Raw genomic sequence first — 24201 nt, 5'->3', positions numbered from 1 at the left:
TCTAGGGCTTGCTCCAGTTTTGTTCTGTTCATTTTATAAAAGCACCGTCAACATTCAAGCTTGAGTCTCAGTAGACATGCATTGGTATCAGGGTAGGCAGGGGATGAGGTGAGAGCTTGCCACATGCTCCCGCAGTGACTGCATCATTTTACACCACCATGACCAATGAGCAAGAGTTCAGTTTGCTCCACGGCCTCATCTGTTCCTGGCATCATCAGCCTTTGTGAGCTCAGCCATTTTAGTATATATCAAAAAGTATTTCTCTAGGCTTTTAGCTTAAATATTCCAAAGCCTAAAAGCATTAAACATATTTCTTATAAATGCTTCTGTAAAGTGCCCACTTATATTTAAGGTGAGTGGGTGCATTTTATTAGGTGAGATTTCTATTATTCCTACTAGCTGAACATGTTTAAAGCATGGGCGCTGAATTTTAGCACATGTTTTCATGGTCAGTCCCCCTACTCCCTGATGCATACTTTTATTCTATTAAATACAATTATGGTACAAGAATTTTTTTAGATTTATTTATTATGTATACAGTATTCTGTTTGCATGTATCCCTGCAGGCCAGAAGAGGGAGCCAGATCTCATTACAGACGTTTGTGAGCCACCATGTGGGTGCTGGGAATTGAACTCAGGACCTCTGGAAGAACAGCCAGTGTTCTTAACCTCTGAGCCATCTCTCCAGCCCCGAAAATTATTTTGTTGTTGTTTCAGCAAACTTATTTCAACATTTCAACAAACTAGTATTTTGGAACAAATCCTGGTCAGTCAAATATGTGATCACACAGAACATCAGACTCTGTCCTTGTAATGTTTTTGTCTTTCTTTGTCAGTGCAAGGTTGGTCTCCAAAAAGAAGCCAGTGAAACCAATTCTCTTTAAAATATCTCACAAGATTCTTGTTTCAAAAAATGGAAGCGTGAAGAATTCATGGATGTACTATCTAGCAAGCTAAACACCAATAAAAACCAAAGAGGTGATGAATTACTTAAAGTAACAGAGGGCCCAAAACTGCACGCAGAGACCACCTGCATTTCTCACATACTCTCAAGCCTGGGCTGTAGAAGCTACATTCCAGGTAAGGACAGGGGTTTCCTTCCTCTGCTGTGTCCCCATTCCCAGGATGGAGGCCCTAATTCTCATGAGCAGGCTAATGATGATACTCACTCTCAGCCAGGTTTGTTAGGTAAAGAGTATAATGCCAGTAGGGACACGTTGAGAATGGAGGTTACTTCCTGGATCCAGAGCTCTGATCCAAAAGCAGGTGTCTCTACAAGAGATGTGGATCCCTGCTGGCAGCTGTGCTTGTACATCAGCTCTGGGGACCAGACTCAGGTCCCTGTGCTTGTAAGGAGAGCAAGCTCCCAAAACTGCTGGCAGCTTTGAAAAGGTGCCTCAGAGATGTGTCCACAGGTAGCCATAGGAACAGAGGACTGTAAAGTCCTTCCCAGTGTTCCTGGTAATATTTGGGAGAGAGTGAGAAGTTCCAATCTAAGAAAAATTTTGGAAACAGTGAAGATTCTAGTAATGAACTATGAGAGCAGCAGGCCAACTACAGACCCTGTAGTGTAGGAGAGAGGCTCAAAGAAACAGTTAAGAAGTCTGCTGAGCTTCTCAAAGACGACTCACAAAAAGCATATCTACATTGAGCTGATCAAACTGTGAAGCATTTTTTTTTTTGCCCCAGGAAATTGCTGAAATCTATAGAGAAATCAGCAGATAATTAGTGGCGTTCAATAGCTTGGTGTAGTTCAGAAGTAGACTGGCGTAATAGAAAAATCTAAGAAAGCTATAGTTGGGGCTGGAGAGATATCTCAGTTGGTAAACTGCTTGTCTTACAAGCACAGGGACCTGAGTCTGGTTCACAGATCTGATGTACAAGTCCCTAACATAGCACGTGTGTGCAGTCCCGGCACTGGGGAAGGACAGTCAGCGAGATCTCTAGGATTTACTGATCTTAGCCTAGCTGGTGCATCCCAGACTCATGAGAGACCATGTCTCAACAAAGAAGGTAGACAGAGCCTGAGGGATAAGACCTGATGTCTCTGGCTCCACAAATGCACACAGCCACATGCATGTACCCACACACGTACGTGATCCCTCCCCAGTACTAGAAAGTAGAAAGGAGTCCCTGTTGAATAGCTAGCATTGTTGGGTCACTGGATGTACCAAATCTAGGCCCTCTAAGAAGTAACATGAGAGGCTTTATGTTATAGGGAAATTCGTTTTATTAAAATAGTTTGGTGGCATTTACTAAATAAGCAAATCCAAACAGTGAGTCCTCCCAGGGAATTAGCATTTAGAATTCATACAACAGGATTACCGAAACTGTCCAATTTTCAATAAAAAATTATGATACAAAGGAAGAAATAAGAAAATGCTATTTTGTAGGCATGAAAAATAAATAGGAACTATATGTGAAAGGCCACCAAGGATGTGCCTAGAAGACAGAAGCAAGAAAGAAAACACGTGTTCAAATTCTAAGGGAAACCATCTTTAAAATAAGAAAGGTTTGACGCCAATGCCAAATGGAGAATATGGAAATAGAGAATTTTTTAATTTAATTTAATATTTTTTATTATAATTACATCATTTTCTCCTTCCTTTTCCTCCCTCTTTAATCCAGTCTTCCCTTGCCTGTTTCCTCTTTTTCTGTAATTGTTGTTACATTAGTGTATATGTGTATACATATATATAAAAAGTTGCTCAGTACATATTATAGAAACTCTATAACCACCACTTTATTAAGCCAGCACAATCCCTAACTACGTTCTAAATATTTGTTCTGATACCCACAGATAAGTGTAGTCCTCACTTTCATCAAGGAAGTTTCTCTTGCAACTGGTAGAGACCATAACAGAAAACCACAACCACTCAAAATGCAGAGTTGTGGAACCTAGTCCCAACTGGTACATCTAGAATACAATTCCTGCACCTAAATCCCAGTGATTATTGCAGAAGAGAGGGCAGAAAGATGTAAGAACCAAGGGAACTGAGAGTTTGCTGTGAGATTGTGTCTCCTAGAAATATCACCAACATGTGAATAAGACCTGAACAAAGATACACTAACATGGAAGGGGAAAAACTCCTGGAACTTCAACCCCAGACAAAGAACTTCAGGCAACTAAGGAACACTGAGAATAGGAGAAACCATCTTTCTCAGGGAAGAGCTTAGCAGTTGGTTATCTACAACCAAATGGTCAGCCAATAACGAGAATTTTAAAAACCAAAAAGACCAAAGGAAAGCTTCATTGTTGAAAAGTGCAATGGAAATTAAAAGAACAAACAAACAAAAAACACAGTAGGGAAACATCAAGAGATATGAGCTCAAAAAACAAACAACAAAAAACCCTGCAAATCTGAGATGATCAGCAGAGGCTCTGACTGGCGTCAAGTCCACTCCCTGTTCCTTCCTAGCTGGCTCTTCTTGTCTTCCCTCCCTTTCTCCAGTTCCTGTTTCAGTTTTATTGAACATTTTCACTATCCTGTGCTGTCTTATCAACTATACTTCCTTTTTTACTTTTTTATTATACTGTAGGGCTCATAGCATGTTTAACTTATCACAGTCTGCCTTAAAGTAGTATTATGTCACCATATACAAAATATATACTTCCAACTTTTCTCCCCTCTCCCTTTGCTACTACTGTTATGCATTTTAATTCTCCCATGTGTGGATAACCCAGCAATACACACCTAGAACCATGTCTTTTAAGAAGTGATTTTTCTGCTGAGTAGTACTCCATAGATCCTAGGTGGATCAAGAACAGAAAGGGAGAACAAGGAATAACAGACCATGATAAATGAAGACCATATGAGAACAGGAAGAAGCAAAGTGCTAGAGAGGTCCCCAGAAATCCACAATGATGCATCCACTGTAGGCTACTGGCAATGGTCGAGAGAAAGCCTGATCTGACCTAGTCTGGTGATCAGATGGCCAACCATCCTAACGGTCGTGCTGGAATTCTCATCCAATAACTGATGGAAGTGGATGCAGAGATCCTTGGCCAGGCCCCAGGTGGAGCACCAAGAGTCAAATTGTCGAGAAAGAGGAGGGACTGTAAGAGCATGAATTGTTGAGACCAAGATTGTAAAAGCACAGGGACAAATAGCCAAATGAATGGAAACACATGAATTACGAACCAAAAGCTGTGGAGCCCCCAACTGGATCAGGCCCCCTGGATAAGTGAGACAATTGAATAGCTTGAACTGTTTGGGAGGCACCCAGGCAGTGGGACCTGGCCATGTCCTTAGTACATGAGCTGGCTGTTTGGAACCTGAGGCTTACACAGGGACACTTTGCTCAGCCTGGAAGGAGGGGACTGGACCTGCCTGTACTGAATACACCAGGTTGAGCTGAATCCCCAGGAGAGTCTTGGCCCTGGAGGAGATGGGAATGGAGGGGAGAGGCTGGAGGAAGGTGGGGGCAGGGGTGGGAGGGCGGAGGACAGGGGAACCCATGGCTGATATGTAAAATTAAAACACAAATATAATAAAAAAAAGAAGAAAAAGAAGTGATTTTTCTTGAAAAAGACTATAAAATAAAAATCAGTAATGTTATATTCACTCTCATAGTCACCAATGATGGTGTTCTTTACTTCTTTCTCTAGGTCTGAATTTTTATCTGGAATCATTTTCTTTCAGCTTAAAATTATGTTTATGGCATTTAAAAAAGTTTTATTACATCTATCTATCTATCCATCCATCCATCCATCCATCTTTCTATCTATCTATCTATCTATCTATCTATCATCTACCTACCTATCATTTACCTACCTACTTATGTGTGTGCATCCGTGTATGTGTGTGTGTGTGTGTGTGTGTGTGTGTGTGTGTGTGTGTGCATGTGCACGCACAAGTGGGTGCGCCATGGTGGGTTTGAAGGTCAGAGAACAATTTGAGGAAATGAGTTCTCACCTTCCACCATGTAGTGGGTCTTGGGGCTTGGACTCAGGCCATCAAGCTTGGCAGCAGGCACCTTTATCCATGAAGCCATCTCACCAGCCTGTTTTTGTGGTTCTTTTCATTTATTTTATTTCCAGTCTTAAAAAATGCTTGTCTTAGTGTTTTATTGCTGTGAAGAGACACCATGACCATGGCGACTCTTATAAAGGAAAACATTTAATTGGGTCTGGTTACAGTTCAGAGGTTTAGTCCAGCATGGCTGGAAGCATGGTGGCATGCAGGCAGACATAGTGCTGGAGAAATAGCTATATATCTGGATTGGCAGACTGCAGGAAGAAAGAGTGTTACTGGGCATGGCTTGAGCATCTAAAACCTCAAAGTCCACTCCCAATGACATACTTTCTCCAACAAGGCCACACCTACTCCAACAAGGCCACACCTCCTAATAATGCTACTCCCTATAGGCCTATGGGGGTCATTTTTATTCAAACCACCACAATACCTGTTTTTATTTTATTTAATTTACGAATATTTTAGCTGGGCCCAGAATCCTAAGATGACATCATTTTACTCTGTGTGCTTCATGTACGTCATTCCTTGGCATCTTAGGAAATGTCAGTGGCTACCTTGATCTATGACTCCTACATGAAACACATCCTCTTCTGCTCTGCTCACAATTCTCTTCATTATCAATTTCTGGCATTTTGATGATCTTAGTATAATTTTCTTGGTTTACTTGATTTCAATGTGGACAACTGGGAAGTTCCCGTGTTTAGGTCCACTTAACTCTTCTCCCACACATCAAACCTAAAGTTAGCCTCAATTGTTGGAGTTATTTTTTTCCAGAGAGATTGCTGTTTCAATTCTAGAAGTTCTACTTAGTTCTTTACAGTTTCTATTTATTTCAATATTGTTAATTTTTCCTTAATTCTTTTTACATTTATAACTACAGTGAAGTTCTAACTTGCTAATTCCAGTGATCACATTTTCTTCTGACTGGTTCACATTTTTTCTGTGTTTTCACATACAGAGTTTAATCCTGGAACTGGATGTTGCTAATGTCATGTTATTGAATTTCTGGGTTTTGCTGTCTTACATGAATGAACACTGACTTTCTTTCTGGAAGGCAGCTAATTAACTTATAGATTAATTACAGCCTTCTAGGAGGCTCTTATTTTTAAGGATAGCTTAACCTTCCCCATAATGGACAACTTTTCTGGGGTCTCCAGTAAATGATTCAGGTATAGTCTGTCGGAGCTTGAGCTGCTCAGTGCACAGCACACTCATCCTGTGCAGATTGCAATTGTACAGCAATTCCTCCTCTGCTCTGTTCCTTGTCCAACACCTGCATTCTTTGTTCTAGGCACATTCAAACACCTTCTTGTATGATTTAATTACACAGATAATCTTGCCTTTCTGGAAACAGTTTTCTGCATAGTTTCCTCTTCCGTTTTATCTCTAACCATGGACGCCCTTCCATCTTTTCAGTTAGGCAGAATTGCTTTGGTTTCTGCATTCACTGCTGCTTTTTCTCATCACTGTGATCAGATATGTGACAGCAACAGCTTCAGGGAGGAGAGATTCCTTTTGGCTCATGGCTCAGAGGGCGTGTTCATTCTGGAAGGGAAGGCATGGGTGGCATGGCTTCTCACACAGCACCACAAGAAGCTAGTCAGCTGGAGAAGAGGTGGGGCTGAGCTGTAATCCTGAAGTGTGCTGGTTCCCTGGCCCCGCCTGACTTTGTGGATTTATTTGTCAGCTAAGCCTTATGTATGAAAGGTTCCCCAGCTTCCCTCCATAGCACTACCAGGTGCCCAAACAGGCGAGCTTCTGGAGGGATTTAACATTCAAATCCCAACCACCTCCTGGGTGATGCCATTCTAGGGCCTGTGGTGTCAGACTTGCCCTTAAGAATAAAAGAGAAGTGATTATAATATTTAGCCCTTGCCCACTGTTTGAAAAATGCTTCAGTTTTGTCCAGTATTCTGTTTGTATATGGAAGATTGCATGTTGATACAAGCACTATCATAGCCAGAAGCAGAAATCTCTGCTTATTTCTCTGTAGACTAGAGAACACGGAAGAGCACTTTCTAGACTTTCCTTAGGTAAGAATCGCATGGGCATGGTGGCACACAGCTTTAATCCCAGCATTTAGAAGGCAGAGGTAAGAAAAGGCCAGCCTGGTCTACACAGTGAGTTCCAGGATAGCCAGGGCTACATAATAGACAGATCATCCTGTCTCAAAATAAATAAATAATAAAACAGCTTCCAAAGTCTACTCATGGATCTTCTGCTTCATCAGTACAAGTGGTCCACACTGTTACAATCACAGACTCTGGAGGACAGTACCAAGGACCAAGCTCCTGCAACCACTATTCTGGATTCCGTCAGAAGGTTAAAATGACAAGTCTCCTTTGCCCCTCCTTGTCAAAGGTCTTCTCTTTTATTCCCTATTAATATGCCTATTTATCCTCTTCATAGCACCAGCAATAATGACTAATTTGTGCTTTAAATCCTACCACTACACTAATGATCTCTAATGTAAGTTCATCTTGCTCCCTGCTGAATACTGACAACCTGCCATCATGCCCAAAGTAAGAGGCTACAATTCAAGAAACAGTCAAATGACCCGATGTAAATTCTGTGCAGGTATCTACACACATGCACATGTGTGCACACTGGCAGGTCAGCTGTTCCTACAGTATAGAAGGAGTCTGCCTGAAATGTGACATATTTTTATAAAATGTATTAATATATTAAATTCTAGATGCCAAAAAAGTGATAAAACAATTATAAAAAACAGACACCACCTAAGAGGCATTTTCTTTTTTATTAATTAATTTTTTCATTTATTTTACATCCTGATTGCAGTTTTCCCTTCCTCCTCTCCTCCTGTTCCCTCCCATGCCTCCCCTCTACCCCCTGCCCCTACATCCACTCTTCCACTCATCTCTGTTCAGAAACGGGCATGCCTCCCTCCCATGGGCATCAACAAAGCCTGGCACATCAAGTTGAGGCAGGACCGAGCTCCTCCTCCTGTATCAAGGCATTTCCTAATGTCTACTCACATACTGTGTGGTACATCACATGACATTTCTAGCATGTACTATTAAGGGTACTACTGACAACTGATTCATTTGGAATGGATTTTGGAAACTCCAACCCCTAAATCAAAATACAGAACTGTTCTCTCACTCTAAGATATTTAAAATTCTTGGGGGAACACCATCCCACATTGAGACTTCATAACTGCAAACCTATAACAAAGGAAAACAATGTATCAGATGAAATACTTTAATGCACATCAAGAAAATCTATTAATCTATCATTTAGCATCACAGTCCCTGAAGCAATACTATAAACTGTCATTCTTGGGCAAGCAGCAGTAATTTTTGGCAAGCACTGACTTATATGGTAGGCAAGACAGACAAGTGAGACTTATGTAAGTTATTTATGCATTGCTAGAATAAATAGCATAAAGGAGGACACTTAGGCTGTTTTTCCCATCTTGCTCTTTAAACAAAACTTTAAATGAAATGACTCTAGGTAATTGCTGTCTATTCTCTTGCAGACACACGAAATAACAGCCTTTTAGACGAGAGCTGGGAATGGGTTTTCAGCCCTGGGAGCATGAAAGGAATCATGTTGTCAGTCTGCTGCTCCACTGCAATTGTGAGCTGCCAAGGGGAAGAAGGAACAATGCTGGGCTATCAGAGGAGGGCAGGAGCCAGCTTCCACTCCTGCCCAGCTTCCTCTGCTACAGAGGAAAGACAGCCCTGGCTTTTCACCCCCTTCTGGCTACATAATATTAGTGTGTTAATACTGAACAAATAGAAAATCCTCATTCACTCTGTTCTCTTCATCAGTCTGTATTTTTTCCCCTCAAGACAGACCTTACATTACTTACTAGATGTCAGTATAAGAAAAACCAGAATAGCCAATAATGCCTGACATATGGTCTATGAAGACCACTTCAATGATCTACAATGTACATTGGAGAGGCTTTGTGACCATTGACTGAATTTTTTTGTGCTTTCAAACACCACCTGTAATTGCCAGTCTTTGATCTCCTGAAAGGGATATAATTTCAAAGAGAAAAATTGCTATAATTGGAGGGCCATGAGAGAAAGCAGTGTGACTACTACAAATGAACAAACCAGGGCCGATTGAGATGAAGAACAGAAACCGTTTTCAGCAGCAGCACCACGAAGGGAGCAATTAGCAGAGATACATTAGGAGAGAACAGCTCTTTTAACAGAAGGATGACCCACTCTGGATTTTGGCTCTATTATGGCTGAAGGCACACTAAGCAAATGGCTCCTGCGTCTGCGTTTCTTTCTGTAGTTAAAATGTGGTTGTTCATTCAGCCCAGGAGGGGGAAATTGCAGTAAAATCTCAGATCTTCTTTTGTGCTGAGCAGCAGCAGCAGCAGCAGCAGCAGCAGCAGCAGCAAAAGATTAATGAGAATGATTTCAGTCGATATGACTGTTGTTTTGCTCTCCTGGTTTGGATGCTAAATATATTCAGAAACCTAACCCGACTTTCACCTCCTCAGTCCCACACCACCCTTTCCTTTATACCGACCTCAACAGTAGACACTAGGGGTTAAGGAAGTTCAAATTCAAAAGCAGTGCCTCTATCTTACTAAAGAGGCCAGACCAAACTAAGATACTGTCTAATGAGACGCGATGAAGCAAATACAACCATCTGTTCGTCCTCACGTTTTATGTGTATCACTCCAAACAATAAAATATAGTGTGACGAAAAACTCCCTGCACAGGTGTTCTGTAACAACAGACAAGACAGGAGCCACAGCCCAACCCGATTCCCCTCTCTTCTTATGAGTCAGTTTTGTCTAAGTGGAACCAGGAAGCAAGGACTAACTGGGGAACCTTCAGACTCAAAATGAACATACAGATCAGTCCAATGAAAACAACTTCTAAAAAGAGTCTTGGGCATTGTCCATGCTCAAACATCTACAGAGTAACAAAATGGAGGAAAATAAAGGTTAGAGTAACAAAGTTGAAAAAACGACAATTCAAACAAAGTAAGAGTGAAAAAAAAAAAAAAAAACAGACTGCCCCAAGCAAGACATGGAGAATTCTGATCCCAACAATCTCAATTCCGGATTGCGACTTAAGTGGAAAGAGTCGTCACAGTGAGAAGCCCCTCGCATGCACTTGTGCAAGCTGCCGTGGCCTTCCCCACCCACTAGGCTGATGGACCCTGAGGGCTGTCACTCACAGCTCAGATTCAACCCCTCCGGTAAACACCTTCCTTATTGGGACTCCCATTAAAAGCTGAGTGTTGTTAGCATGATTGTTTGGGTAACATCACCCCCTCTTTGTCCAGTCTTTGGATATATATATTCATGCAAAATAATTTATTTGGGCTTTATTATGATAAGAGGTATAATTAGCAGTCATTTTGTAGCACCGAGTATTGATGCCATGGCCAATTTTCTAAAAAGTGTCTCTAAGCAGCACCTGCGCCATTCACATTTATAAATCAGGTAATTGTACTTCTAGCCACTTCTGTGTATATGTAATTAGTATAATTTACATATTCAAATTATAATAATTATTTCCAGTTTACTAACTTCTTACTTTCTTTATGCCCACCCCAACTTTGTTAGTTCAGCTAGATTAGATTCTTGAAATTTTTATTACTTGCTTTTCTCTTTATTGTAATAAAATATCTAACAGATTAAAAAAAGCATCAAGGAGGAGGGACTTATTTTAAAGGCTCACAAGGTAAGGGCACATTGTGGAGAGGAAGGAGGCAGGACTCTCTCCTCTGTTACTCGTCTCTGGAAACACCCTCACAGATGCCTAGAACAATGTTTTCCAGGGGACCCCACATCCAATCAAATTGACAATAAAGTGTAATCATCATGCTATTTTATCAAATGACACTATTTTCTCTCAAGCCATTAGGGAATGTTCAATATTTCCATCTGATGGTAAAGCATATCAACAAAGTTCAAAGAACCCTCTAAGTCCTTATAGATTCATTATATCAGAATGGCTCTCCATTTTGTCACTTTAATCCATTAAAACCATTTTAGTAAATCATTTGCCTCTTTTCAAACAACAACAACAACAACAGCAATTACCAGCAAAAACTGCCACCACTAAAAAAACAAAACCCAAAAAATATACTTAACTATCATCAGGAGTCTTCAATTCAATTCAAATAAACCCAAATTTCAAGGTTTTATATTAAAAATGCCAGTATAATTAGAATAGAAGATTGACAGGGTAGGCAAGAAGTGATCTTATTTAATATTTTTTGATCTCTGGGCAAAATGCCATAGCTTGTTTCCTTGCCCATAGAGCTCCATTTCAGCCAGAGAACCCAGATCTCTATTTCACTGCTAATCTGTTTGTAAAGCTCAGCATACACTACTGAAAGTATTTGATGGGTACGCAAAATTGCACTCAAGACTTAAGGACTCACACAGCATAACAGCTCAGCTATATAATGCAAAACTGAAGTAAAGACTCTAAAATTCTTCACTAATGCAAGGCAAAAAGATTTAGGTTCATAATATGCATTCTATTACTTGGATAATTAAATTTAGATGAATAAGAGTTTAGTTTTGTTTAGTATGTAGTTTAAAGTAAGATATAAAGCTATCTTATACTGGAAAAATATAAAGTGGCTTTTAAATAAATTGTCTAATACTATGGAGCAGTGATTTCAATTTTATAAATGTCATATAACAAAATACACAGCTTCAGAATCTGAACAGCTTCTTTAAGATATTATTTTATATTTTCAAAGGTTCTATAATATAATTAAAGGTTTCAGGTGAAAGACAGGTTAATTTCCTCTTACTCATGAATATCTACTTAAATGCCAATAAAGGAATAAAAACAAAGTCTAAGACGCAAAGAAAACATAAAATGGAAGAGCAATGGGCCAGAGATCCCAAGTCTTACAATGTGGAATTGCGTCCTCACACCAGGACTGATATAGGGAAGCAATGGAAGCTACAAACTGAAGGGCTTGCTGAGGTTCCTTGGTGCTGCCCAGAACAGATTAACCCACACAGTGCCAGGGAAGGAAGGTGGAGGTGCAGAGGGTAAGATTTAGAAAACAAGGGATCATCTGGCAGCATCCAATCATAAGACTGGACACCCACACATCTAACACACAGAATATCAGCACCCAGGAGCCTGCCTGGTGTGCTTCATACTCACAGGTGAGAGACTGGGTCTCCAGAAGGAATCAAGACATCAGCAAAGGAGTCAACGCGAGTGACGCACATACTATTACAGGATAGGCAATATGGAGACATAAACTTGGACAGAGGAGGCCAAGGATCAGGAAATAAGATCCACCCGGGTAAGCCACAGTAAAACATCAAGAGACCAGATGCAGGTAGACCTCCAGACTCTGGTAGGAACACACAGAGTTTCAAGACAAAATGGACATTCTTGCCAGTATTAAAACAGTACCATTGAGATGAGAGAGGCCCAGTCAGTTTTCTAGGAACAGCATCCCAAAATATCAAGAGCAGAGAGCTGAACAGGACAGGGCAGTCCCAGTATGCTGGATCCTTATATTACATTATTATATGACATTATATTAACAGCTCTGTGTACTGCCTGCTTTTGCTGTTGTTCATGTGTTTGCCTTCTGTTTCAGTTTTTGTTTTGAAGACAGAGTCTGTGTTGCACTGTTTTTCTTCATTATAAGTTAATAGTCTGTGGTATTTTATTTTTATTATAGCAGCACAAAGACCAACTATGTCAAGAAAACAAATAGATATTCACAAGAAACAATCAAATGCTAATACAATAACCAACAGAAAATATTATGCTGTTACTTAGCCGAACAAGGCTGTGGTCAGATGACAACTTCTTGGAGTTGGTTCTTCCCTTCTACCATGTGAGTTTCCAGTTATCAAATTCAGGCTATTAGACTTGGTGGAAACATCTTCACTGGGCCATTCTGCTAGCCAAAAAGTGACTTTTAAAATTCCTTATAACTTTTGTTTGAACTAATGATTACTTGAACAATGAAAAATTGAACTCTAGTACTGTCATCTTAGGGAGCTGTGGGCTCTCAGTAACCTGTCCTAGAGCAGACTGCACATTTCAAAAAAGCATACTCTAGAGATTCAAAAGTTCACCCTTTTTTTTTTTGCCCACAACAATTTACTCAGAAAACCATTTGGGGCAAGGTTTTCTCTCCACAAATGTTGATATTTAGTTCTATAGTTTAAGTCATTAGCTTTCAATAAAGATCAAAGAAGACCACAGCTATTTCTAAGGAGGCTTTGCTTGACATTAATTTGCTCTTACACCCTAGTTCTTACAGAACTTTGGTCATGTATTAAATGAACAAAATATTTATTTATTTGTTTGTTTATTGAGACAGGGTTTCTCTGTGTATCCCTGGCTGTCCTGGAACTCACTCTGAAGACCAGGCTGGCCTCGAACTCAGAAATCCACCTGCCTCTGCCTCCCAAGTGCTTGGCTTCAAGCATGTGCCACCATCACCTGGCCAAATATTTTTTAAAATGTAACTTGTTTTTCTGTAGGACAAAATCATCTTCATTTCTTTAGTTTTTTTTGTTGTGGACGTGTTGTCTTTTAATCTTTGGTAGTCTTTCTAGACTTTTAATTTCCTGATCTGTATAAGATGTCAATGCCCAAACTGATACAACATTATATTGAGGACATCAGTGGTAAGGGACACACTACACACTGGTCTTGGGTGCTGCAGATGTGACATAAAACCACAACACAAATCCTCATCACTCATATAAAGCTGAGCACTTACCTCAAGAACTAGCCATAGCTTATCTCCATTTATTTTGTCCTTCTTAAAGTAAATCCCATAGAATCTGACCACATTCGGGTGGTCAGAAAGTGTTCTTAAGATGTTATACTCTGCTTCAATCTCTTCATCAATATCCTGGGTTAAAACAGGTCATAAGAAGAAAACACAAGTGATGCTAATCAAATTATATCAGAATACTAAGTAGAGAACTTCAACTTCCTAAAGCAAGGTCATAGTCATTGGTACTGTGCTTTATAATGTATTGAAATATCTCATTACAGTTTACCATTTTTTTTTTTTTACTAATTCAGTGCATTGCAAACTGTATTAATTTAACTAAATTTTAAAAGAGAGAAATAAAAGGTTATTATCCCATGCAACTGGAGAACTACTCCAGACAATTTCGTTTATACTTGTCTTAGGGCTTCTAGTGGTGCAACAAAACACCAGGACCAAAAGCAAAAGGGTTTGTTTGGCTGACACTTCAGCATGCTGTTCATCAATGAAGGAAGTCAGGACAGGAACTCAAACAGGGCAGGATCCTGGAGGCGGGAGCTGATGAAGAGGCCACGGAGGGGAGCTGCTTACTGGCTTGCTTCTCATGGCTTGCTCAGCCCACGATGGGCTGGGCCCTCCCCCATTGATCACTAAATGAGACAATGCCTTATATTGGATCTCATGGAGGCATTTTCTCAACTGAGGCTCCTTCCTCTGAGGACTCTAGTTTGTGCCAAGTTACCACACAAAACCAGCCAATACAGTACTGTATTAGTGATTTGATTGCAATGACCAAGACAACAGTTTAAAATAAGTAAATAAGTAGATAAAAAGACTGGAAAGTTAATTTCTTTGGTTCAGAACACAGTATATTTAGAAGTTATCAAAGACCCATTATACAGGCCATAAATTCCTACTTAGAACACTGAAATGGAACTAAATTATATGATACAATATAAGCCTAAGTTAACAGCAAATCCATGAGAAAGAGAACGAGTGGATACTTTAATAGAATGCTGGAAAACCATTTGAGTGTGTTTCTAGGACATCATGTCTACCTATATGGAGCAACTTGCAGACGATAAGAGAAAATCTAACAGTCATACTTAATGCCTTCGTTGTTTTGCTACAGGATCACAGAATCAGCACAGGACAAAGAAAACGTAAACTCCAAGAAATTGGACTGAGAGATGTTCAGTGGAAAACAGAGGTCTGTACTCCACTATCTTCCAGTCCTGGTCATGTCATCCTTTCCTTGCAGAGGGTCAACAATCTTAAGTTTTGATAAATACACAAAGCACTAAGGCTCCTTTACCCTAAAAGTACACCCTAATTTTTATGAAATGTGTGGGTGTATTGTATTTTATTCACAAGCCTGGGGACCTGATTCTGATGCTCGCATGCAGGGCATGGTTGTTTGTATGCACTTGCAATCAGCACTGGGAAAGTGGAGACAGGCAGCCCTGGGCTTGCTGGCCAGCTGAACCAGTTATTGCACCTAACTGGTGAGCTCCTGGCCAATGTGATGGAAGGAAATGGAAAGTATTCCTGAGATGATGTGAGGTGTTCCTCTGTCTTCTACCTGCTCTGTCTCTGTCTCTGTCTCTGTCTTTGTCTCCCTCCCTCCCTCCTTCTCTCTCCTTTCTCCTTCCTCCTTCCCCACTTCCCCCTCTTTCTCCAAAGTATTTAGAGGTTTTGATTCTCAAGTGCTGTAAATCCATCATATATGAGCAGTTGTGGAAGGGAATGATCATGTGCATTATACTTGCTCTTATCACAGGAAAGGGGTGTGCTGTGGATATCGCTCTGTGTAAATAAAGTTCTGATTGGCCAGTGGTCAGGCAGGAAGTATAGGCGGGACAAGAGAGAAGAGAATGCTGGGAAGTAGAAGGCTGGAGAGAGACACCGCCAGCCGCCGCCATGAAAAGCAACATGTAAAGACACTGGTAAGCCACAAGCCATGTGGCAAAATATAGACTAACAGAAATGGGTTAATTTAAGATAGGAGAAGTAGATAATAAGAAGCCTGCCACAGCCATACAGTTTGTAAGCAATGTAAGTTTCTGTGTGCTTTCTTGGTTGGGTCTGAGCGACTGTGGTCCTGGCGGGTGAGAGATATTTGTCCTGACTGTGGGCCAGGCAGGAAAACTCTAACTACAAATGGCGCCCAATGTGTTGGCAAGAGTTTCCACCTAAAACCTGAGAAAAAAGATTCTAAACGGAGCTAAAAACAGCTTCCTAGTTGTATCTCTCAAGTTAGCTGCAGCCTGCCGGTTTGAGCTTCTATGGCGGGTTCCTGGCGTATGCGTCTGACCTGCAGTGTGGCGGGAATGAGGAGTCTACAAGCAGCACTTTACTCTGCTGCATGGTGGATTTAGCCTTTGCTAGTTAAAAAAAATAAATAAATAAAATAAAGGGTTTCTGGGCTATGCACTGCTTTGATAGAACTGCTTCTGATAGTTGATGGTACACATGGCTCCAGACCCAGAGCTGGCGGTAAACTGTACCACCACCATGTTGGGAAACTGAGGTGGGCGGAGCCAGCAGCCACAATGGCATTTCAGTCTTATAAAGATGGATAATACACAGAAAATCTGGTTTATGTTGTCTTTGGGATTTTTAACCACAGAAAAGGATTTGATCATAAAAGCTGTTGAGTTAAACAAAAATGTAAATTTTAAAGGTACCTTGACTTTGAAATTTGGATATAAGGATATGTTGCTTTGGAAAAGAGCCTCTGCCAGAGGCTGTGGATTTGTTCCAGATTAAGATATATCAGGTTTGATCAGCCAAGACCACCTGAAAGGTCTCCGATGACACCATGGCCCAGATGATCTGACATCCAGAATGATTTCAAGGCAACTGACTCAGAGGTTCACTCTAATGGACTACTCTATAATCCTAAAATTTTCTTTGTATCCCCATAAGATACAGCGCCCCCCTCCAGCAGGAAGTAGTAAGAGAAACAACGCCCACATTCCCAAAATTATCAAGCTGGCTTTGGAGATGGAATTGGCTCACTCCTTCTCTAAACCCAGACATATTGCTAAAAGAAAAGGGTAAGAGCTTCTTGTGTCCCAAATCAGAAGAGCCCTCTGGTGTGGGACAGACAAAAACCAATATTTTTCTTTAAAGCAGGTTGATTATAAATGTGATCTCTTTCTAAAGAAAAAAAGGGGATATGATATAGATATGATAGGATGAAAGGGTAGATTAATGAACTTACTTCTAAAGAGCAACAACTCATTTAAAATGTTTTACATTGGTATAGATTTTAGTCTATTGATACAAACTTAAAGTTAATTTTGTTATACTGTGTGTATATTTCTAATCGTGTTTAAGGTATTATGTTTGTATAGCTCATTTTAAATTGTAATGGATAATTAAAAATAGATTAATAATTAGTCATCTATGATAATCATACTCGTAGCCATGTTAGTTAAGTCTTCTACATATACATAGAGATATTTCAGATAGATAGGTAATCTTCAAACACTTCAAAGACCTACAGAATATGGCATTTAAAATATTTTTAAAATTTAGACTTTCTGGACAGTGAGGCATGTCTGCTTCTGGCAGCACCATTTTACTTCAGAGAGGAAGATGGGCATTGAAGACACTTCATATGGAGTTTATCTTCACCTTGGCAAAAATGGCCATTTTGGCAAGAAACTGTTCTTGCATGGACTGCTCGATCACCTGGACATGCAGGACCCATAGAAAGGTGACCACTGAACTTTGCTTTCAAAATGGTCCTTCAGGTTCCTGCTTCACAGAGGAAACTGCCAGACAATCTACAGGACACTGAAAAAAGGGACCAAGGGTCTCTAGCCCTATGGGCTGAAGACAAATGCCCCAACTTTACAAAGGAACATTAGGTGACTGTCCAGGCTGCCAGCTGTCTCTGTCTACCCTGCAAGACTACCGAAAAATGCTTGCATCCTTCTCCCATTTCTCAGGTAATATTATATCCTTCTGAGGTCTTTGATGTGGTTGAAGACTAGATAGTTATAATTTCCTCAGTTATGATAAAAGATACATTAGATATAAAACCTTAGACTCATAAATATAAGATAGATAGGATATCTTCTTTAATATTGTAACTGTAATTCTTGCTTGATAATTGTTTTGTTATATGTAATTGTACTATGTAAAAGTTAAAACCTTCCTTAAAAAAAAAAAAAAAGAAAAGGGGAAGTGCTGTGGATATCGCTCTGTGTAAATAAAGTTCTGATTGGCCAGTGGTCAGGCAGGAAGTATAGGCGGGACAAGAGAGAAGAGAATGCTGGGAAGTAGAAGGCTGGAGAGAGACACCGCCAGCCGCCGCCATGAAAAGCAACATGTAAAGACACTGGTAAGCCACAAGCCATGTGGCAAAATATAGACTAACAGAAATGGGTTAATTTAAGATAGGAGAAGTAGATAATAAGAAGCCTGCCACAGCCATACAGTTTGTAAGCAATGTAAGTTTCTGTGTGCTTTCTTGGTTGGGTCTGAGCGACTGTGGGCCTGGCGGGTGAGAGAGATTTGTCCTGACTGGGCCAGGCAGGAAAACTCTTAACTACAGGGGTGGGACAGATACCTTACTTTGGGGTAGGTGTTGGGGTTGGTCTAACATGTTATCTGTTGCTGTTGTAAATCTCCAACCCTAACACCAAAAACTGGAGGAAAGAGAAATGTTGCCCCTTTGGCAGAATGTAACTTGTGTCTCTTCCCTTCAGGTAAATGGCGAAAGTCTTAAGGGACTGTGAAAAATGCAGCAAATCAACTGAGCCTGGAAACTGCATTTCCCAACTGTAGCTTCCAATGTGCCAGATTTCCTACTTTAAAATAAATCATCCCTGCCCCAGTCCTCTGCTAAAAATAACATGGAATGCTGCAGTTACAATGATTTTAGCAGGAATAAATTATCAAAATAAAACCACTCTTAAGATGAATAAAGAACCAGGTAGTTTTGTAGCCTACTTTGCTAGCAGACAAGCCATGTCCAGGACTCAGGGCTGTAGTGACCTCCTTATTTTATCGTTTCTAATCATGTTATAGTTCCACCATTAATGCAAGAGTCTTTTAATAGAAGTGACTCTCGATAGAATTTGGGGAGTATATGATTCTGAGCTTATTTGGCTCACCTGTGTGTTATGGGAGACTTACTTATTTCTAGGAGGCTCAGATATTCCCAAACTGCCAACACTTGTTCTAAAAAAAAGCAAGCCTGGGGGAGGGGTACCATTGAGTGTTGGGAAACACTACTAGACACTCAAGAGAACAGGAAGTGCAATTCCTCAATGAGGAATTTCACCACAGTAAATCAATACCATTTTTGATATGGAAACAAGCAAATCAGAAAATTCCCTTCTCTGAGAGAAATTTAACACTTTTCTTTTATTAACAATGTTACTTTTCAAATTTATTTTTATTGTTTATTTTCATATGTAAGTACCATATCTATATAATTCTTACCCCTGCCTCTCCCTCCTCCAATTCCACCCCCTTTCTATCTCAAATTCACCAGTTCTTCTCTACTTACTGTCTCTCTGTCTCTCTTTCTCTCTCTGTCTCTCTGTCTCTGTCTCTGTCTCTATCTCTCTCTCTCTCACACACACACATACACACACACAAATACACTCACACATCTATGCACACACTTGCTAAGTTCCTGTCTATTTAGGGTTGACTACTTAGAACTAGATGACATATCCGGGGCTCATCCCTAGAGAAGACTGATTCTCCCTCTCTCAGAAGTCAATGATTACCTGTAGCTCATCATCCAGGGGTAGAGCCTTGTGAGTTGTGTTCCCACCCCACCCCCTACCCCCACCCAAGTGCTGACATATCAACTGGCATCATTGTGCAGTTTAACATTTTTTAAAAAATACTCTCCAGTTTGACTTAAGAGAAATAATATTCAAAGCCCAAGTGAGTGCAGGAAAAATGGAGATCAGATTTTCAGGAGAATTTCTAGATCTTTCTAGATCCAAAAATTTGTGTTTCTATGGCTTTTTTTTTTTTTAAAAAAAGTATAGAATGCTGTACAATCAACTGGTTCATTGTTAAGAGATACATTTTGTGCTTATACATTTGTTTAAGAATGTGTGGCACTTTATTGCATGCGCAAAACACATAAGTAGAAGGAGCAAACAATTAGACATCTCCTTGTTTCAGAATGGCACTGTGATGAGTGATCTATGTAAGACACTTTTGGACTTTTTAAGTGTTGAATACAAGGAAAAATGACGTAGAGACTTATAAAATAAAGGTTAGGGTTGAGGTGATATCTCAGTTGGTAAAGTGCTTACCTTCTAAGCAGGAAAACTCAAGTCCATTGCCCCACCCAGACCCACATAAAAACATTGAAAGTGGTGTTGCTTGCTTGTAATGCCCATGCTAGGTAGGCTGGTTGGTAAGTAGAGACAGACAGAACCCTGGACAGCTAGGCTAGCCTAAGAACTGAGTTTCAGGCCAATGAGAAACCCTGCCTCAAAAAACAAGGTGAATGATGGTTGAGGAATGAGAACCAATGTTGACTTTTGGTTTTCATATGCACATATACACGTATGCATGCACATTCGCCTACGCATGCACTGCCACACACATGGACATACATACTCACATACACAAACAAACAAGCAAATAAACACAATCTTGAAAAAAAAAAAAAACCCTCAAAGTGACTCACGTGGATTGGATCCAGAATTTTGACTGCAGCTTTCTGGCCATTTTTCTTATTCAGGACTTTAAAAACCTTCCCATACGTTCCTTTGCCGATGGTTTCAGTGATTTCCCATGTATCAGAAGGATCAGGAAAGTTATCAAAGATGATTGTTTTTCCAATTAACGGAAGCATCGCCAAGGCTTAAGTCACTGGAGAAAAACGGTACAGTTCCACCTGCATTTGATCAGAGGTATTAGATGGCGTGCATGAGGTGGTGGGAAATTATCTAAAACTTTCACCAACACAATAGAAAATGTGCAACAGTAATCAAATATACTTCCGAGTCAGAAGAAATTTAATTAATACTTTATGAGCAGGCTAACGAGTTTAATAATGCTTTGTATGCAGGACTCAATTTCTATGTTTAGTGTTGTTTCATAGTGTATTGATTCATTAATTAATACTTTTCAGATAAAAATGACCCTTTCTTATTGCTTTGATGTCATTTTTAACTAATTTCTTCATCCTTGGGGATTATAACAAAATAGCTTTAGAATAAACTCAGATGATAAAAGTTCTTCACTTTATAAGTGATCATGTTTTATGCTGAATCTCTATATAAAACCCAGTAATGGGTCCTCTTACTGCTTTTATACTGATGTTTTCTTACTGTAGCCTGAGAGGCCCTTTAAAAATCAGCCCATCACCCCCTTGGCCTCATCTCTCGTCTCCTCCTTCCTACTCTTGACTCATCAGATGGTTTCTTTCTTTCTAAATTCTAACCCCTGAATCATCGTTAAGGTCTCACACTTCCAAATATGACACTCCAACAACACTCTCTATAGCTGCTTGTCATTACTTCTTCGCATCACATTAGCACATAGTACAGTGACAAGTGAGTTTCAATTCATTGGTTTGAAGGAATATGGCTAATGCGGACACTTGTTAGCATCCAAATACAAGGAACACATTCTCAGCATTCCAAGTAGCCCTCACATGTTTTCATTTATGTATACAAAAGCACATTCTTCTCAGTGTTAAAACTTGATTAAGGTTTGGATACATACACATAGAAACATCTACTTATAAATACGCTGACTTTCTCTTAGCTGTGGGGGACTACTTGACAGAGCCAGTGTAAGAGAGGAGAACAGGGAGGGCATGGCAGGGTAGAAATGTTCACGGTGAAAAGGAAACAGAGAAGTGGGATTCAGGAAGAAACCGAGGCAAGATATTTCATCCCCAAGACATTTCCTCAATAACCTTTATCCAACTAGGCGCAGTTCCTACCTACTATCTTACTGTGAGTCCATCAAGGTATTAGAAATCCACCCATTTTGTCAAAACTCATCTATGGAAAGCCTTCATACTCATAGGTGTGCTGATTTATCAATCCTCAAGGCATCTTAATCTAGTCAAACTAATTATGAAAATTAACTGTCACCACAGATGTATTAATACTCCATAATATGCACACAAAATTCACTTGTCAGACCACACTAATGACTTCCAACTTCTCCGTATCACCAATCTATGCATTCTCTACTTCCTTTAGGTCTGTTCATCTTCCTCTGTCTTCACTCCCTATTCATTTCTTCTTTCTCAGAATAGACCCTATGACTTACATAATTATAAATCTTTTCCATGTTCTTATTTCTCCCCTTTAAAACACACGCACACACACACACACACACACACACACACACACACACACACACACACACACACACACACACACACACACACACACACACACAATCCTATAGGGAAAATAATCAACTCTTGGTAAGCTTTGAATCTTCTTTATGTCTATGTATTTAAATTAAATATCTTACACAACAATCTTGTCCCCAGCACATCTACATGTAGACTGTCAACAGTGCCTAACTGTCCTACTACATTTACCTAATTTGCATAATCCCCTCTTCCAAGAATCACTGCTCTATACCATGTCTGCCCCTGTCCTCTTCTCAAATTGTTCCATTTGCTGTCCACTGCCCCCTGGACCAACTCACAACAGATGCCTTCACATCATTAATTTAGTAATAGAATCCTTAGCCAGGCGTTGGTGGTGCACTACTTTAATCCCAGCACTCGGGAGGCAGAGCCAGGAGGATCTCTGTGAGTTTGAGGCCAGCCTGGTTTACAGAGCGAGATCCAGGACAGACACTAAAAGTGCACAGAGAAATCCTATCCCGTAAAAAAAAAAAAAAAGAATCCTTAATGTTCTCACTCAAAAATTACAAACCAATCTTCATCTATCACGGCACATTTATTCTTAACCCCGGTAACTTCTGTTTACCATTGACTGGTACTCCTTCTTCCCTTAGCACTCAGCTGAACCAGGAGTCTCTCAAAAAGACCTTCTCAAAGTTATCTTTTGTCCTTTCTGTTACTCTTCCATGTAGGCTACAATAGCTTCTCTACTTCTATCATTTTTGCTACCACATAATTCCCAGAACAACAGCTAGCATGTGATAAGTAGTCAACAAAAATGAGCTAAATGAGCAAGTGTTGGCTAATCTGTTAGTTCTGACAGCAGAGACCTTGTCTAGCTTACTTAATTATAAACCAAATAATGCTTAATTCTGTGTCCGTTACACAGGAAATTTTAAAGCATCACTCTTGAATGAATGAATAAATAATAGTTTGAAAAAAAAAACCTTTTTAAAAAAAAGTGGGTGAGAAAAATAAGGATTATAAAGAACTAAAGAGGACATAGAAATCTAAATCAAAGTAAGCATCATATCCTGATTAACTACACTAAGAGGCACATCATCTTGTTAATGGCTATGAATACCTGATAAAAAATCACATCACTACACAAAAAGATGCTTCTGAATGGTTCTTGGAATACTCAGTCTTTATGAAATTTGTGCCTTTGATCTAAGATGCAAAGAGGTAAATCAGTGATAATCATCCTCTTCAATGACTTCATAACCAGTGACAAAATGACTGCTGCTTACTTCTCTGCTCTTGAGTCATGCAAACAGGCATTTATGCCATGCATATAATGTAATGTTAGACAAAGGGACCAATTACATCTTGTTAAAAGTCTGAAACAGGAGTTTCCAACCAGGAGAAACAGCCATTACATGAAATACTTGCTTCCACATGGTAGTATTATTAAATACAGCTATCATTTCTGAGATAATAACTATTAAGAATTAATAAACTGTTGAATTTTCAATTTACAGGCATAAAATGGAAAACACACAAATCTGAACACAAAGCATGGGCAACATACTTTAATAAGTTTTGAGATACAAAGATAGGAAACACATGGTTAGGTTAAAACATCTGACTATACCATATTATACATAGACATAGACATTTATGATGTGTTAGAGTCACCCAGGAGAATAAGCAATTACTTCTGAAGTGATAAGAAAAAGATACAGGGAATAAACAGAGTTTGAGCTGGACATTAAAAATAAACAGAATTTTGTCCAAAACATGACTTACTTTTTTAAAAATGAGTGAGTCACTGTCTTATAAAACAATAGTAGGAACACAGATATTTTGGAAACAGAATATACTCAGTCAAATCCCATTTAAAACAAACATGCCCCCCAAAGCAAATAAAATGAAGCCTTTGAAAACTATTTCTACAAAATCACAAAGAAGGAATTTCAATAATGAGACTAGAGAAAAGCTGTTAGAGAAGGGAACAGTGGGATACTCATGATATTAAGGGGAAATGAGAAAATGGTGTGAGGCTTTTATTGGGTAGGGGGAGGGAGGACAATATGGATAGACAGGGAAGGAAGACGAAGGACGTTTGAAAAAGACACAGAGAATCATATTATATTTATATAACATTAATTATAATGTGTGTGTTTGTGTGTATTTTTG

The 24201-nt window shown here is 39.7% G+C and overlaps 1 protein-coding gene across 1 annotated transcript in view; it reads right to left on the bottom strand.

Moving 5' to 3' along the window:
* Myo3a (myosin IIIA) overlaps positions 1-20555 on the bottom strand; it is a 177226-nt gene extending 156671 nt beyond the window's left edge. The window contains exons 1-2 of the mRNA XM_036188496.1: positions 20371-20555; positions 13698-13832 (exon numbers count right to left, since the gene is read on the bottom strand). Of these exons, the coding sequence (XP_036044389.1) occupies positions 13698-13832; positions 20371-20538 (303 nt within the window). The 5' untranslated portion in view covers positions 20539-20555. The remainder of the gene's footprint in view (positions 1-13697; positions 13833-20370) is intronic.
* Between the last annotated feature and the right edge of the window lie 3646 nt (positions 20556-24201).

This window comes from Onychomys torridus, chromosome 5, assembly GCF_903995425.1.
Source record: "Onychomys torridus chromosome 5, mOncTor1.1, whole genome shotgun sequence".
NCBI lineage: Eukaryota > Metazoa > Chordata > Mammalia > Rodentia > Cricetidae > Onychomys > Onychomys torridus.
The sequence above is the reverse complement of the archived record's forward strand: the minus strand, read 5'-3'. Positions and strand labels throughout refer to the sequence as shown.